Raw genomic sequence first — 17,378 nt, 5'->3', positions numbered from 1 at the left:
CAGAGTTATCACAATATATAGTGAAAGGCCTATAGATACTCTCCACAAAATCAAATTCAGCAATAAAGTTTTTCAACCATATCGCTTGACATGTGGCCTCATAACAAGCTATGTACTCTGCTTCCATGGTTGATGTAGCTGTAAGAGTTTGTTTGACACTTTTCCAAGAGATAACTCCTCCAGCTAACATGAATATATATCCTGATGTGGACTTATGATCATCTGGGCAACCTCCATAATCAGAATCAGAATAACCTGTTACCTCAAGATGATTTGATCTCCTATATGTGATCATATAATTTTTGGTACCTTTCAGATACCTCAAAACACATTTTACAGCCTGCGAATGTGCCACACCAGGTTTACTCAAGTATCTCCCAAATACACCCACAACAAAAGCAATATCAGGACGTATACAAACTTGAGCATACATAAGGCTGCCAATCAGCTTTGGTAAAGAGTTCATACTCATAGGCAAAGCTGGAATATATATACATGAATATATACATTAATGGGAGATTATTGTCGAGCATATCCAACAAAAACAATAGAGCTTATGAACACAATAAAGTTATCTCATGCAAATGCAATCCCGCCGAAGGGTCCCGAATTACAATGCATAAAGTAACTCCCACAACACATAAAATAATTATATTCTTAAAGCTAATATCGAAAGGATACTGAAAACTTTAAAATATAATTACCAATCATTAAGAACTATATTAATAAAGACAAACCGATAGGGTAAGTGCATTATTAAAATAATTTCTAATGCCACATTAATAATAATTTTCCAACAATAGTATATTTTATCATAATCCGTCTCGCGAAGACGAGCTCACAACTATAAAAAAATATCAACAGCAATATAAAATGATAGAGATCATTTTGGTCCCATTTTATCAGATAATTTAAAATGTCATTAAAAGGACATTTTATCCAAATCTATAATAAATTGGACTAATAAAGTTTTTTTTTTAATGGCATTAATAAAATAAAAATATACACTGTTTTTATTTTAGGCGTCGCGACTTCAAATACCAGCTACGACATTTCGGCGAAAAATCGAACAGAAAATTTCCAGATTACAGATATTTAGGAATTTTAGGGGAACTCTAGGGATTTTTACAGCGTCAACAGAACCCTGAGGAATTTAGAAATTTTCAACAGAACCTATGTTGTCTTCGTTCTGGAAACATAATTGGCAAGAAAGAAAAAAATTGAAAACAAAGGATTCGGCCAAGAATCAAAATCGAGGCTCATAAAACCTCGCTCTGATACCATTTGATGGAAAACTCTACATCTAATTCAAGATACGATGAATGATCAAAAACACTATGAAAGAATTAGATGTTAAAATACCTGGAGCGGAAGATGTCGAGGAGTTCATCTTATTTTCCTGTAAGAAAAATCCAAAACAGCAATAGAGAAAATCACAGAGAAACTTCTCCTATCGTCCAATTCCAGAATGTCTGTGTATGTCTCAATGGGGCGACAACCACATTTTTAAGGTTAGGAGAAGGGGCCTCTACTATGATTTAATGGGCCAAGCCTACCCATTATAGCTAAGCCCAAGAACAATATGTTAATTATGCTAGTCCATATAAAATATATCCAACAATACGAACACTAAATAAAAATAAAATTGCACAAAAAATGAAATAAATGGAGAAGTAAATACCAGTTCCAAATATATTTGGGTGATATATAATATGAGTTATAAAATGTTTGTATAAATAGAAATTATGATTAATTATAAAAATATAAGATGAACCTCACCCCAATTCGGTGGCATTGCTCGATCATTTAGCTTGAGACATCCAAATGGCTAAAGAGGCTTGATTGCCTAGTTTAACCCATTTTCTTCTTTCATAATATAGTTTTTTATATGATTAAATAATGCACTAGTAGTTTTTTGTTTTATAGTAGAATTAATGATTAGTTATTGCTTGTAAATAAGGAATCACAGTTCATAGGAATTGATGTTTCAAGTATATTTTTATAACCAAATATAAGATTAATTTTTAGGTAGAAATTTATAATAAATAGAACAATTATTCCTATGAACAATGCAGAGCGTATCTCTATAGCAAGAAGCTACAATCAAAAACATACAATCAAAACTAATAAGAGAGACCACAGTTGAGATTAGATCGACGAAAAAAGAAAAAAAAATATCAAAGTTGGATTAGAAATAATAATAATGTAACTCCTTGCAAATCATCATGCACCTCAATTATTTTCAGTGATGGTTAAGAGGCATGTGAGTGGAGCCGGTTGTTTGAGGAGATCATTGATATTGTGTGCAATTAATGAAACACTTAATTAGTTTGTAGAATTAATCGCATTAGCAGTCGACTAACTGATTAAGATGGGGGCAGAAGGCACTTGAGCTAGCGAACATGAGAACCCACATGGCGTTGGAGATCGATCTGCCTTCTTCATAATTAATTTAATCACTAATATTTTTGAAGGCATGAACTGATTAGGATCCGGCATCTTCTGTGCACTCACAAGCTTTGCCGGATCCATCCATCTACTTTGAACAAGCTTAATGATATTATATATCATGAATCATGATTATATACTTACACTCTCATCTTCTCATTTTAACCTGTTTTTATTGTCATATAGTAGTATTTTTGTTCATTTTGGACAAAGATATAGGGGAGCTAAAAGTTCTCTTAAGATATTCGTTGAGATAATTAAAAGATTCATGAGAGGCTTTCACTTTCTCCTTTTTATAGACTAAGAAAGTAGGAATCAATTGATTAGATTTAAGATATATTATCAAATCTCAAAGAAAATCAAGTTAGGAAATATATAGTCCATTATAGCATGGATTGGATGAGACCATTTTACATCAATCGCAATTGTCGGTGTGCGGATGCAATTGGGTTGACTGAGATTGGTTAGATTTGTGTGCTCATGAAATCGACTTCCCTTGAATCAAGCTACTTTCCTTCAACTATCTCCTACTTCGAGATTGATTCACCAAGTCAAGACCATCTCATCCTTTGGCTCTTTCAAAGCTTCTCTCATGCATACATACAACTTTTCTTGGACACTTAATAGTGTAGGCCAACTTGAGACTTTAAGACCCTTAGTCTATCTCAAGTGGATGCCTATACATGTCAATTTTCTAATCTACTAGCTCTAGTGACATCTTATCCTCTAGTGACTATTAGATGAAATGATACCTAATCTATATATGCTTAAATAAAAAGCTAAATTCTATATAAGGTATATTATTTATTTATTTTTGTTCCTTGCCAACTTTGAAAAAAGTTCTTTAGCCAAATCATCTCCTTGTTTTTTGACATAACAATATTTGTCTTTTTGACATTGATAAAACCCTATTACTCTGAAGTCAGCAATTTTTTATAGCATCCTTGTAAAGCCTATTTCAAAACATGTAGACTTTTATTCAACTTACAACATAGATATTCCTTTTATAAGAACACTATTAATACCATGACAGGTAATTAGTGTTAATTTTCTGAAAAAGAAAGTACAATATCGAGCACTTGCGCGCGCTTGTGCAAAAATTGTTGGCTTCGATCATTATTAGCTAATATGGGATTCACTATTGCATCACTTGCCCTCTTTATGGCAATAACAAAAGTGCAATCCAAATAGTTCATGATGAAGCATTTCATAAAACTAAAGATATTGAGGTTGATTGTGATTCCGAACACCATCATCGCCACCGAAAGACCATATAGCTCTCATGCATACCCTCCAAGCAACAAGTTGCAGATATGTTCACTAAGTCTCATACGAAACAATGTATGTAATTCTTGGAATTCAAATTGCATATGGTCGAGACAACAGTTTGAGAGGGGTGTCAATAGTTGTAATATCCAATAGGTGTTATATTCAGCACAGGCATTGAGATATATAATTACCATAGAAAGGGATTGCACTCACAGTTACATTACCAATTCTATGTATTTCCAATTACCTCTTTCAAATTTGTTCTTGTACAAACTAGTATATAAATGGCCTTCATTGCCCATGAGAAACACATAGAAATATTTCTTTCACAAACTGAACTTGAAGCCTAATACAATAAGAGTTCAGTAAAACTATCAGATTCGAAACCCAATGTGTGCTATGTATCTAATATCCACGTAACATAAACTAAAATGAGTTCTCGTGTGAACTGACTTATATATGTTAAATGAGGGTACGAAGATATCAAAATGGTAATGATGCAGCAAAAATTCGTCGCCTCATTGAAGATTGGTGACAAAACTTCATCTCATGATCTAGCGAAACCTACATGGATCAACACACATTTGAGGGCACCGAAGTTATCCAACGAGGCCCCTCTGATGCTTAAGTCATCGTGGAGTCATAAAAGATAGAAAAAATAATAATAGAAGAGAAAGAGCAAAGAGATTAAGGTTGCTAGATTATCATCCGCATATCATTGACTTCAATAATTATGGGAGATTGTTGTCCCAAACCCTAATTGGTTATTGAATCTCGGGATTCTGGGTTGCTCGTAGCGTGTGGGTTATGCCCAATTCTGACCTTAAGCAAAACCACGTGTGTTGGGTTTGTTGAAGTGAAACTGGTCATGTAAGTTGAGCCTGCTAAGTTGGCAACTAATTATTACTCGAGTTCACAAGTCCTCCTTTCAAGTCAGACTAAGGAGTGAAATCGAATAAAATCCGATTCAAGGGGCTCAAGATGATGTCCTACATAGAGAGCACAGAGTGCTCGAGTTCCTTGCTAGCACAGCAAGCAGCTTACATGGCTGGCTCTACTTAGACTAATCCAACACACATGGATTTGTTCTAAATTAGAATTGGATATGGCTCATACATGACCTGCAATCAACAACCCTTAGATTCAATTAGGGTTTGAAACAACAATCCCCTATAAATATTAAAGTCAATGGCACGAACATAATAATCTGATAATTTTTAATCTCTCAATTATCTCTTCTATTGTTATTTTCCTATCTTCTATAATTCCACGATGAGTTAAGCATCAGAGGGTCTCGCCTGATAATTCTGACGTCCTCTAACGTGTATTGATCTATGCAGATTTTGACAGAGAAGAAGCATTGTCACCGATCTCCAACAAGGAGACCAATTTTCGCCACATCAGGTAATTTTAAGATCTATAGTCCAAAGCGATCCATCAAAGCCGATCCATTCTAAAGAGGAAAAAGAGAAATGTGAACCTTCTTGGGCTCTATGAGCAGGGGAGAGGGCCTTGAGAGTTCTCCGGATCTGGGTCCGTACGGGCGCGGGCGCGTTTCTGCGGCTGCATCTCTGCGTCGGACATGGCCACGGACGTGTTGGGAGAAGTATAGAGGGTGGCGCGGTGTAGGAGGGAGGCGGGTTGATGGTCGTCGATCTCCTCCTCTCATCTCTGGAAGCATCGGCGTTGATTGCGGTGGCAGCATTAGAAAGAATAAAGCGCCCATCCGCCCAGCCAAACTGGCTAGATTCCAGAACCAGGTTTAGCCCAATTATAGCTTTAAAATCACAGAGTTCAAGGACGAGCAATTAAAGGAAAAGAAGGATTTACGCTCAGGCATTCTTAATTATGCTCGAACCTATATTCCTAACTTGAATTCTAAGCTATGACCTTTGTATGAGAAAATTTCACCGCATGATGGCAAATGAATGAAGTCTTCAGATTGGGCTTTAGTAAAGCATATCAAGATCTAGGTCCAAGAGCTTCCTGATCTTGAGATACCCCAGAGAAGGCCTATATCGTGCTAGATACAGATTGATCTATGATGGATTGGAGAGGAGTATGTAAATGGAAAAAGAACAAATTTGACCCAAGATCAACTGAGAAGATTTGTGCATATGCACATGGCAAGTTTTCTGTAGTCAAGTTTACAATTGACGCGGAGATATTTGCTGCAATGGAAACTATGAACTCCTTGAAGATTCACTTTCTTGACAAGGAAGAAATCACACTAAGAACTGATTGTCAAGTTATTATTAGTTTTCATAACAAGTCAGTCAGAAATAAACCATCAAGAGTTAGATGGATTGCTTTCACCGATTTCATCACCGAAACAGGGGTAAAAGTTAATTTTGAACATATAGATGATAAATTAAATTTATTTATTGACACTCTGTCAAGATTAGTGGAAGAACCAGTGATTATAGCTGCTCTCACTGATGCGGAGGACGAAGCATTAGCATCGGCACAGTATCCTCTCTTAACTAAATATGAGGACCTTCTTCATGAAACTTCAAAGAATATATTTTTCAAAGAAGAACACGACAAGAGGAAGGAGTTGGCGGGCATGCCCTCGAAGGAACTAGATTTATAATTGATGAGCTAAGGGAGCAAAGATGGATACTAAGGCCATCTATCCGAAGGAGTCCGATTACTCCCACAAGGCTGCAGATGAGAACGCTTCTAGATGGAAGTGTCTCAATGCAATTTCAGGGATATGCACCAACTCCCGAACCTGTGAATGGTAGGACCAATGAAGATGATGTGGAGATCAGTTCACCAGAGCCAGAAATTCTAGCAGTAATAACTGAAGTTATCAAACTATTTATTATGATTTAAATGTGCCAAAATTACATTTGCTACACTAAATTTTCAGGTTCACTGAAACACCTCTCAAGCTTTCAAACCTATTGTCACAGGGTCAATTTTTATCATCAAAAATTTCCTGTGCGGCCATCAAGTTCCGCACTTGATTTAACCCTCCAAAAGCGCACGAACGCACAAGAGAATGTCTTTCGCGAATATAACTACCAAAAGTCACAAGCAAGTAACACACAATGTACAGAAAACTTTCCAACCTTTATTATTCACAATAACAAAGGAATACAAGTAGACCTCAAAAATCTCTTACCAATTCCTTAAGAATTGCCCCCCTTGTCAATGCTTAACCTTGCCTATTTATCATGCATAGGCAGCGGTTACATTGGAAGTTACAGTCGTTATAGGGTAGTTTTACTAACCATCCTTGCTTACATGCACCGCGAACTTGGGCAAAACAACCCACTATTGCTCCATTCGTCGTGTCGCATGGCATGCGCCCCATCGCATGTCCTGGCTTGCATTTTGCCACAAGTCCGCTTGGCTAAATGCTAGGACTTAGCATGTACAATCCTCGCATCCGCTTGCCATAATCTAAGTCTGCCTAGCTCCTGCTCGACTTGGGCTTTGACAGCCCCCGCGCACTGCCACAAATTTTGTCACTACTTGGCATGCCTTGTGCACATGCCCAATACGCTGGATAATAGGAGCAGCACACCCATCCTTGCATCCAGCCATGCCATCAAATTAGGGGCAAACAAACCATCCCTGCCACCATAACTTTGCATCACCCATAAGGTACATGCTAGAAATTATCACTTTCTTTGTTTTAGGCACTCTAGCAGTCGATAAATACTGCTCCATGTCCCATAAGAAATTTTCGAGTTCCTTAGCGCTTCGTGTGCCACCAAAGGATTTTGACTCTAAAACTTTAACCGCAAGATGATCCGCACCTCTTTCTGCATTCAAAATCACTGCTCTTTTCAAGATGATCAACTTAAAGCACAAGTCTTCCTTATCCTTGCGAATTTGAGCCACTTCTACCATCAGAGAGCCTTGAATTTCCTCTATATTAGCCTCTAGATTGACAATCCGTGCCACCAGATTGTAATCATCTTCTCCCAAAGAAACATAACCGATAAGGCTTCAAGATGAGAAACTCTTTCTCTGATTTCATGGTTGCCTCCAGCCATTTTTCAATGCTCTGATACTAGTTGTCACAAGGTCAATTTTTGTCTTCAAAAATTTTCTGCGTGGCCACCAAGTCCCGCACTTGATTTAGCCTCCAAAAGTGCACGAACGCACAAGAGAATGTATTTCACAAATATGACTACCAAAAGTCATAAGTAAGTAATACACAATATACAGGAAACTTCCCAACCTTTATTATTCACAATAACAAAGGAATACAAATAGATCTCACAAATTTGCTCTCACCAATTCCTCAAGAATTGCTCACACCAATTCCTCATGAATTGCCCCCACCAATTCTTCATGAGTTGCTCCCTTGCCAATGCCTAGCCTTGCCTATTTATTATGCATAGGCAATGGTTACATTGGAAGTTACAGTAGTTACAAGGTTGTTTTGCTAACTACCCTTACTTACATGTCAAAACTACTTTGTCCACATCACTTGCCGATTTGGCACCATGCCAAGTGTCAGCCTGCACACCATGTGCATGGCCCAAGCCCTGCATCGCGAACTTGGGCAAAATAGCCCACTGTTGCTCCATTCGTCGTGCCGCATGGCATGCACCCCATTACATGTCCTAGCTCGCGTTTTCCCACAAGCCCGCTTGGCTAAATACTAGGACTTGGCATGTACAATCCTCGCATCCGTTTGTCATAATCCAAGTTTGCCTCCTGCTCGACTTAGGCTTTGACAGCCCTCACGTGCTACCGCAAATCTTGTCGCTACTTGGCATGCGTTGTGCACATGCCCAATAGACTGGATCATAGGAGCAGCACACCCATCCTTGCATCCATCCATGCCATCAAATTAGGGGGCTAACACCTATTTCGATAATGCTTCAATAGTCAAATTTATAAAATGCAAGACAAATTAATTCACTTAGGAAATTTAAAAAAGTTGTGACATTGAGTTGTTTGTCAGGGCCCATCTGTGTTTTTCAATTTACCATGATGGTCGATGGAAAATTTCTATGAGGCTGAATCGGTCACCTCTAGGATTAGTCGGATTGTAAAAATTGAATACCTAGATTACCAAACAAAAAGACACAAATTAATTGAGGAGAGTCTAATAAATACAATAGTTATCCCATTTTAATACTTACTCTACCAAGATATGTTTGGAAAATATAACTTGATATTTGATCATGAGATATTCCATATATGTGATTATTGTTGGTGCAATCGATCGGTTGACTAAGTTTCAGTTAGCTCAAGTTGTGTTTTGATAATTCATTAATATATTTAGTGGTAGAGTGATATATCGAGAAAAAAAGAGAGATCGTTAATACAATCAACCTCAGATCAAAATTGATTTTGATTTTAATAGTTAATGATTGAGTGAAAAGTCAAACAAGTCAAGATTGATAAAATATTTAATAGCGGAGAAATTCAAGTGGATTACTTAACTATTGGAAGTCCAATAAAAAATTAACAAAGATGAAAATTAAATGAGTCCTAAAGAATCCGACACTTAATTAATATGAAAGATGAAATCCAAATAGATTAATATGAAATATAAAATCTAAATGCATTAAGATTGATCAAACACTTAATAATAAAGATGAAAATCTTAATAAATCATGAAGAATTGGACGTTAGACACTATAATTAAAATCCTAACACTTAGTTCTTCCACTGATTTTGTCTCTCGGCTAGTTCAAATTAAAATACTGCAAGAAAAGAAGCAGGAAAAAAAAGGGAGAAAAAAAAGAAAGGAAAGGAAGTCATGCCATGAGCTTTCTTCTTTTCTTTTTCTTTCACATCCCTTGGATTATTCTATTTCTTATTAGCTGCTGATTACCACTTGATTACACATATTCCCCATCCATGTCTCAAGCAGCCTTAACTCTGGAACTTTAAGACTGGTCAGAATGCAGTTCTTATGAAACACAAAGCAGCAGCACTGCCCAAAGTGAAACAAAAGAAAAAGTTAGCATGCACGAGTTCAAATCAAAATGCTACCGAGGAACAAGAAACCAGATACTGTTAATTTAATTCCAAGACATCTTTTGTTACAAGCTGGGGACGCCACTGATTTCTACTGCAACATTTGCTGGACCTTGTTTAGTTGTTCCTCCTTCAAGCAAGGTGTATCCATTCGCCCTTTCTCTTTCATCAAAGCAACTGCTAAAGATTCTTGTCGTCTTCTTCGAGATTCTGGAGATTATTTTGTGTGATGGAAGCTTCACCACCTTTTAATGATAAACTTGATAAAGATCACAACTTTGTACTAATGTTGTAGGTGTGTTAACAGATGGCCCAATGGAAACATGCATTCATGAGGACCATTTGTGTATATATATTCTCTAATCCATCTCTCATACTGTGCAAGTTTTCATGCTTCAGACACTGGTCCTTAGTCCTCAATTCTACCTGAAGGTCTTCCTGACTTCCCAGCTCTCCTGAGAGAAAAAAAAGGGAGAAAAATGGTGATCAGCCGCATGGCAGCATTTGATGAGGCAATGCTTGATTCAGGTGACAACATTTTTATTATTTTATTTTATTTTATTTTTGGCAAGAAGTGATTGGGTCTGAGACAGAATCACTGAACAACTTCTTTCTCATGCTGCACAATGGACACTTGCATGCAGGGCTAATCATTTTCTACTTGCCTCTTCAATTATGATATCTATGATGATGCAGAAGTGACAGAGGCATGCACACCAAAGGTCAAATCAGAACCTGTGACCTCTCCTATCTGTGCCATGTCTTTTGTTCTCCTCTTTCCTCATTATTATTTTTCTTCTTCTCAAGGCATAGTGTTTTTTATGCATAAATAAATAAACTCAAATAAAAGATATTCAAGTTTAGTTTCTGCTACTAAGCCTCTATAAAGACAATAATTACAACGATTTGGCTAAAATATTGTTACTGAAGTGTATATGAATATCTTCAAGACAAAACTTCAGGAATTTTAACAAGAAAAAAAGTAGAGGAAGAACAGAGTAATCCATTATAATTCAGGAATTTGGACATTGGTTTTCAGCATATATAACAGTTTACACCAGCACATCACATTTTCAACGTTTCTTTTATTTTGGAGAAGATAAAACTTCTGCATTGTTAATGGACAACTTGAACAGGAGCAATCAGGAGTATGAAAGTGATGCAATCACAATTCACAAGCAATATTTGAACGACATATAGTTTCAGTTTACGAGTGCAAAACACTTGAAACATTCTGTTAAATAAACAAAGTACCTGTTATGAATGGGATCAGGTCCATGAGGAACTCTTCTCTTGCTACTGGAGAAAGGATCCAAGTTCTGGTGACCTGGCCTTGATATTGATGAAGCCACAGCAGGAGCAACCACTTGTGGTGCAACTCTTGCCCTTGCCCCTGCACTCTGTGCTTCTATGGACACCACGAAAGCAATGCAGAACAAGAATGCCAAGGCAGTGCATGAGTCTCTCCGCATCTCTGCTACCAACTTAAGCACCCTCACAATCCCTCCTTTATTCTAATGATCCTGAATAGGAACAAAGCAGTGGATAACTTATTAGTTTGTACAAGTTCTTATACTGAGGGATTCCTTTGCTCTCCTTTTCTGCTTTAGTGTCTTTTTCTTTTATCGGAGTTTGGAAGTGATCCTGTAGATTCTTTGTGGGACTGTGGAGAGGAGAGGAGAGAACAAAAGAAAGCAGGTTCCCAACGCGAAGTATTATGCATGTTCACATAATCCACACTGTTGCAGTAGGATTGCTTGCCCCTGTCCTTCTCTTACTTTGGTTAAGGAACTATTACTCAACAAAATCTACTTGTCTTTCTCTGATTACTTTTATGTAATCAAATCCCTTTGTAAGGCCTCTTTACTGGTTGCACATTCTTTCCAGTTGTGAGCATGCTGGCCTTTGAAAAGAATCTGAAAACAGGTGGTAAATAAGAACTGTTTTGATTTTTAAAATTAAATCAAGGAATCTTTCTGGTTAACAGAATTAAAAGTTTCCCTCCAACTGAACAAGTTTAAATATAAGTAAATGGCGTGCATTGAAAAGTGAGAATGTTATGTTGCCACACTTCCTAGAATGCTAATATTGCAGATGTGATCCTCAAGGCTTACAAAAGGGCGAAAACTATTGAATGATCACGAGACGATAACTGCAATTGTGATCCCAGGGCTTTGCCTCAGACTTGGAACTTCTTTTGCATACAACAATCTACCCTCAACTTTAGAATTTTGTGACATCTCAACCTTTTGCGCCCTCTTTCAGTGAACTTGCATTTTAGATTTGTGCTTGGTGCTTCTCAAGTAGGTCACTTCGTATGGGTGTAAAGTTTGGAGAGATTGAGAGAGGTGAAATGGATTGGACTCAGTCTCCTTATTCACATGTCCAAAGTAGCACATAGCACAACAACTTGGACCTTTCAATTCTTGTGCACCCTGCACAAAGAGAGGTGGCCAACAAAGAGACAACAGTTAATGGAGGCCTATGAGATGACAAAAATCCTAGATGTCCTTGTTCAATTTTCAGAAAGAAGTGACCTAACACAGGCAATTAGTTAAGGGTAGTCTATCAGGTTAGTTGCAAACGCACAAATTGTCTGGATACCAGAAACATTTCCTGACAAAGAACTGAACATGCTAAAGTAGTAGCAAGAAGTGAAGCAAACCTATTAAAGGCACCAAAAGAAAGAGAGAATCTAAGGAGAAAATGATATCCCAAACCTCGCCAATTGTGGATTTCCTACGTGTGTTGCGACCATTAATTAGAAGGGAACAGTGCTAATATCCAAATTGTTTCTTGTTGATATTTGGACAATAATGAATACTAATCCTCTCCAACTCAACAAGCTCAGTCCACATGGTTGAGATGTTAGGATACAATCAAAGTTCCATATTAATAATACATAAAAAAAAGATCCTAGAGTTATAAGATGAAAAATATCTTAATTGATATGAAATCTTTTGAGTAAAACTTAAAAACAAAATCATGAGAGATTGGGCTCTAAGTAAATAATATCATATCGTTATGGAGATATATGTGGATTTCATCAGACAGTGGTATGTCCATGTGGAGGCACGTGGAAATTCTCAAGAAAAAATAAAAGATAATGATTGAGAGCTCCCAACAGGGAGTCCGTTGGGACCTACATCATGAGGATAATGATAGAGAGATTTTATCAAAGGGTCTATTGAGACTCGGACCATGAGAATAATAGTAGGAGGCTCCCAGTAATGGATCCATTGGGACCGTTAGAGGGGTTCTCGGTGATACGTTTAGCATAAATATATATCTATTGACACAAAATGCACTAAACATATCTAATGTGTTTTCATTTGAGTCGACATAATAGCTCAATTTAATAACATCTATGTAGATAAACTCAAAAATCAACTCTAGAAATTTTAATCGTGCAGATAAGTCAAAAGCTAACCCAATCCGACAGCCTCCTTTTGGGTTTTGCCTGTGAGAGAATAGGGAAAGGGAAATTACAATTAAATCTCTTGGAGTTTTTTCCCCTTTCTTTAAAAAAAACCATTGTTGTCCTCTCTAATCGCACACCACTAGGGGTGGCAATTTTCCCCGCGGGTTCGGGGCCCCGCGGGAAAATCCGAAATGGGGATGGGTTTGGGGAGTTTTTTCGGGTATGGGTTCGGGTTTGGGGTTTTTTTCGGGTATGGATTCGGGTTCGGGGCGGGTATGGGAATACTATCCCCATCCCCGAACCCGCCCCGATTCTTTAAAAAAGCCAACCCTAGACTGACCCTAGCCAACCCGATTCTTGTTGTGGAACCGTTTTCGTTCACGACTACCAAAGTGGTACCGCCCCTATCTGCTAGACCTTTTTCCGTGCTCGTTTGCAGCAGTAAACGACAAACCCTAGGAAGACCTTCTGTTCTGCTGGCCTTTTTCCGTGGGGATCGAGCGAGGCGGCGTGGCGGTGAAGCGATCACTGATCGGACGCTACATCCGCGGGTTTCTCGGCTCACGTTTTTTGATTCGCTGCCGATCGACTTTGGCGTTTCTGGTTCTTTCGTTTCTTTGGATTTGGATCTGTTTCGGTACTACTTTCCGGAGTTGATTACGAGGAAGAGGTGGGATGTGAAGAGATGGAGGGAAACTTCGGCGGAGGTGGCTGTGGTGGTGTAGGAGATAATGGAGGGCCAAGCGACGGCCGGCCGCCGAATCCTTTTGCAGGACATCATCAGCAATGCTTCACTGGAACACAACGCAAGGCTGCTCTTGTTCGTCACGAGTCGCTTGTAAGATTTCAGCAGGATTGATCTCTTCTTTGTTTCCTTTGCTTGCGTATTTGCAATGTGGAAACCATGTAACCTCTCAACTTTCTTAAACTTTACTAAAATTGAGAGTGTTTACTTTGCTGATAGAGTTTTCAATTATTTATTTAGATGATAGAGTTTGTTTACTTTGCTTTCGCACACTATTAATATCTCATAACACAGACTGACCTTAAAATAAATCTGTTTTTTCTTTACAAGATCTTGTTAATGTAAGGATTATTTGGATGAGTAAATATGATTTTTGATATTATTTCATATCCTTTCAGATGGAAATTAATGATAAAGAGGTTGAGGGTGTTATGCAAACTACTCCAACTGTGGGAAGTCAAGTTCTTGCATCAACATCATCGCATTCGCAAAATGAGAGTGTTCCAATTGAGGTAAATGAAACAACTCTAAATCAGACTTTAGATGCTGAAATAATTGCGGATACAGATGGTGGAAAGAAAAAAAAATTTAGATCTGTTGCATGGGATCATTTTGAAAAAAAGCTAATTGGAGGAAAATGGAAAGCAGTTTGTAATGATTGTAAGAAGACCTTAGGTGGTGAAACTAAGAATGGTACCAAACATTTACTTGACCACATAAAAACATGCTTGAACAAAAAACAGAAGACCATAAACCAATCTCTATTACAACCAACAAAATCCAATGATGGGACAACGCAGCTTGGGACATACCATTTCAACCAAGATCACGCAAGAGCAGAGCTTGCAAATATGATTATATTACATGAGTACCCGTTATCTATGGTTGATCATGTGGGCTTTAGAAGGTACTCTTATGCCTTGCAACCAATATTTAAAGTTGTTTCTCAGAACACAATCAAGAATGACATTATGAAGATATTCGAGTATGAAAGAAATAAAACAATGAAATTATTAGACTCAAATGCTAGTCGAATTGCGTTGACAACTGATATGTGGACGTCAAGCAATCAAAAAAGAGGATTCATGACTATCACTTCACACTTCATAAATGTTTCATGGAAATTACAAAGTCGGCTTGTTAGGTAAATTTTTCTCTTTAATTTTATACTTGTATTTAACATTAATAATATTACCATTAGCATTAAAATTTATTATATTTCATTTTTTATTAGGTTTATATATGTGCCATGTCCACATACTGCTGAGGTCCTCGCAAATGCCCTTGTTGATTGCCTCTTGGATTGGAATTTGGATCGTAAGTTATCTACTTTAACTGTTGATAATTGCACAACTAATGATGCTATGATTGAGTTTATTTTAGACAAGCTTCCTCCGAGTTCACTTATCTTAGAAGGAAAATTATTTCACATGCGGTGTTGTGCTCATATTTTGAATTTAGTTGTGAGGGATGGACTAGAATTAATCAGTGATAGTATTGAAACAATTCGTTATAGTGTCGCATTTTGGACAGCAACACCAAAAAGAGATGAAAAATTTATTGAAACAGCTCGACAATTGAAGGTTCCGTGCACAAAGAAACTGGAACTTGATTGCAAAACACGATGGAACTCTACATATTTAATGCTTAACACTGCATTGGAATATGAAGCTGTGTTTGCTCGTTTGAAACAACGTGAGACTTTATATAAAAGAGTTCCCACACAAGAAGATTGGTCAAAAGTGAGAGAGATTTCTTCTAAATTAGAGATGTTTTATGATGCCACAGAGTTGTTTTCGGGGATCAAGTATCCCACTATAAATCTTTTCTTCTCAACTATTTGCGATATTAAGTTAGCAATTGGTGATTGGCTTCTCTCAGATGATAATGTGGTAAAAACAATGGCAATAAATATGAAAGTAAAGTTTGACAAGTATTGGGATGTGATGAATTGTTTATTGGCAATTGGGAGTATTTTAGATCCGAGGTACAAGATGAAGATAGTTCAATTCTATTATCCTCTTGTTTATGGTGATATGTCTTCATATGAGATTGAAAAACTAAAGAAAAAGTTGTGTGACATGGTTGAAGAATACAAGAAGAAATTCAAACAATCACAGGAAGTGAAAAATTCACAATCTTCTTCTTCTTCTTCTTCAAGGCCTCCACTTCCCAAGCGTGGTGGTTATGCTGATAAATTTAAGATGTTCATGGATTCTAATACTAGTATTGAACATGAGAAGTCGGACTTGGATTATTATTTAGAAGAGTCTCTTTTGCCAAGAACAAGTGAGTTTGATATCTTATGTTGGTGGAAGACAAATGGGATCAAATATCCAATTTTGCATGATATTGCTAAGGATGTGTTGGCCATTCCTGTGACGACCGTTGCTTCCGAATCAACATTCAGTACTAGTGGAAGAGTTTTAAGTGCTCACCGTAGTAGCCTTCATTCTCAAACTGTGGAGGCTTTGATGTGTGCTCGAGATTGGTTATGGAGTGAAATTCAAGGTATTAAATAGTTTTCAAATAAAATTATTTCTAATACTTTCTTTATTGTTTTTCATTATAATATTTGTCATTTATTTTGTCTTATTAGATTCTACAACTTCAAATGATCAAAAATTTGACAATGATTCTGATATAGAGGTAAGTTATTTTTATTATTGTATTAAAGTGTTTTAAATTTAATTACTTTTTTCTATATGTCTTATTATGTTGTAGGAGCCGGAGTCACGCTCACTCACAAATAGTAACTGAGTAACTCCATAGAATGATGTGATGCAATGCGATGGAAGAAAAAAGTAATCTAATAATGTATCTTTTCTATTTATTAAATCATGTATTATTGCACTTATGATAGAGGGAGGGATACAGGATACTGCTAGGGAATTAAAAATAGTTAGTCTAAGTGCATGGTATATCTTGTCCTAGCACGAGACTAATTCTTCTTCCTTGTCTTGGTGCAGGTGAGGTGGGGAAAGAATGGAGTGGAAGAAGTTCTTGTGCTTGTGCCAAAATTATTTACGGATCCATGCCTTAAAGATGAAGTAGTCCCTAATATTTACTCTCCTTTTGCTTCACTAGTCCCTAATATTTACTCTCCTTTTGCTTCACTAGTTGGCATTGCACTTTTGGTGCTAACAGTTTTTTGAGAGCTATATTATTTTTCAATATCATTATACCCTTTATAAATATGTTTTAAGTTGAGCTTTTGAATTGTGTGGTTTACCTTTTTGTTTTATTTTACAGGTACCGTGATTGTTCTTATTTGTACTTTGTCGATGCATCAAATATGTTGAATTCATTTAAAAGAAAATATCCTAAAAAGTAATTGGTTTTATTTGTGCTTTGATCTATTTAATCATCCAGTTGTATTCTATATAACTTCTTTAGAGTCTGATCTAGACTTCTCCATGACTCCTATATTGGAATTTCATATTTTTGTTGCTATTTGTGCTTGTCTTCAATGATTTCCTGAGAGTCGGGGATGGGGGCGGGGATGGGGATTTAATCCCCGCGGGGTCGGGGATGGGGATT

General features: G+C 37.1%; 1 protein-coding gene across 1 annotated transcript; it reads left to right on the top strand.

Annotated features, from left to right (window-relative positions):
- The first annotated feature begins 14,689 nt into the window (after positions 1-14,689).
- LOC141812988 (zinc finger BED domain-containing protein RICESLEEPER 2-like) lies at positions 14,690-17,099 on the top strand. Its single transcript, XM_074700913.1, has 4 exons — positions 14,690-14,982; positions 15,073-16,349; positions 16,438-16,487; positions 17,091-17,099. The coding sequence occupies exons 1-4, from the start codon at positions 14,690-14,692 to the stop codon at positions 17,097-17,099; spliced, it is 1,629 nt and encodes a 542-aa protein (XP_074557014.1).
- The last annotated feature ends 279 nt before the right edge of the window (positions 17,100-17,378 follow it).

The sequence above is a fragment of the Curcuma longa genome, chromosome 20 (genome assembly GCF_044706935.1).
Source record: "Curcuma longa cultivar G26 ecotype Majalengka, Jawa Barat chromosome 20, ITB_CL_G26_1.1, whole genome shotgun sequence".
Lineage (NCBI taxonomy): Eukaryota > Viridiplantae > Streptophyta > Magnoliopsida > Zingiberales > Zingiberaceae > Curcuma > Curcuma longa.
Note: the sequence above shows the minus strand (reverse complement) of the source record. Positions and strands in the feature narration are given on the sequence as shown.

Bases quoted from the DNA above. Each gene is read 5' to 3' on its own strand.
- LOC141812988 (XM_074700913.1), top strand. From the start codon at position 14,690: ATGATTATATTACATGAGTACCCGTTATCTATGGTTGATCATGTGGGC. The intron at 14,983-15,072 runs GTAAATTTTTCT...ATTTTTTATTAG, and splicing joins TTACAAAGTCGGCTTGTTAG to GTTTATATATGTGCCATGTC. The intron at 16,350-16,437 runs GTATTAAATAGT...TTGTCTTATTAG, and splicing joins GTTATGGAGTGAAATTCAAG to ATTCTACAACTTCAAATGAT.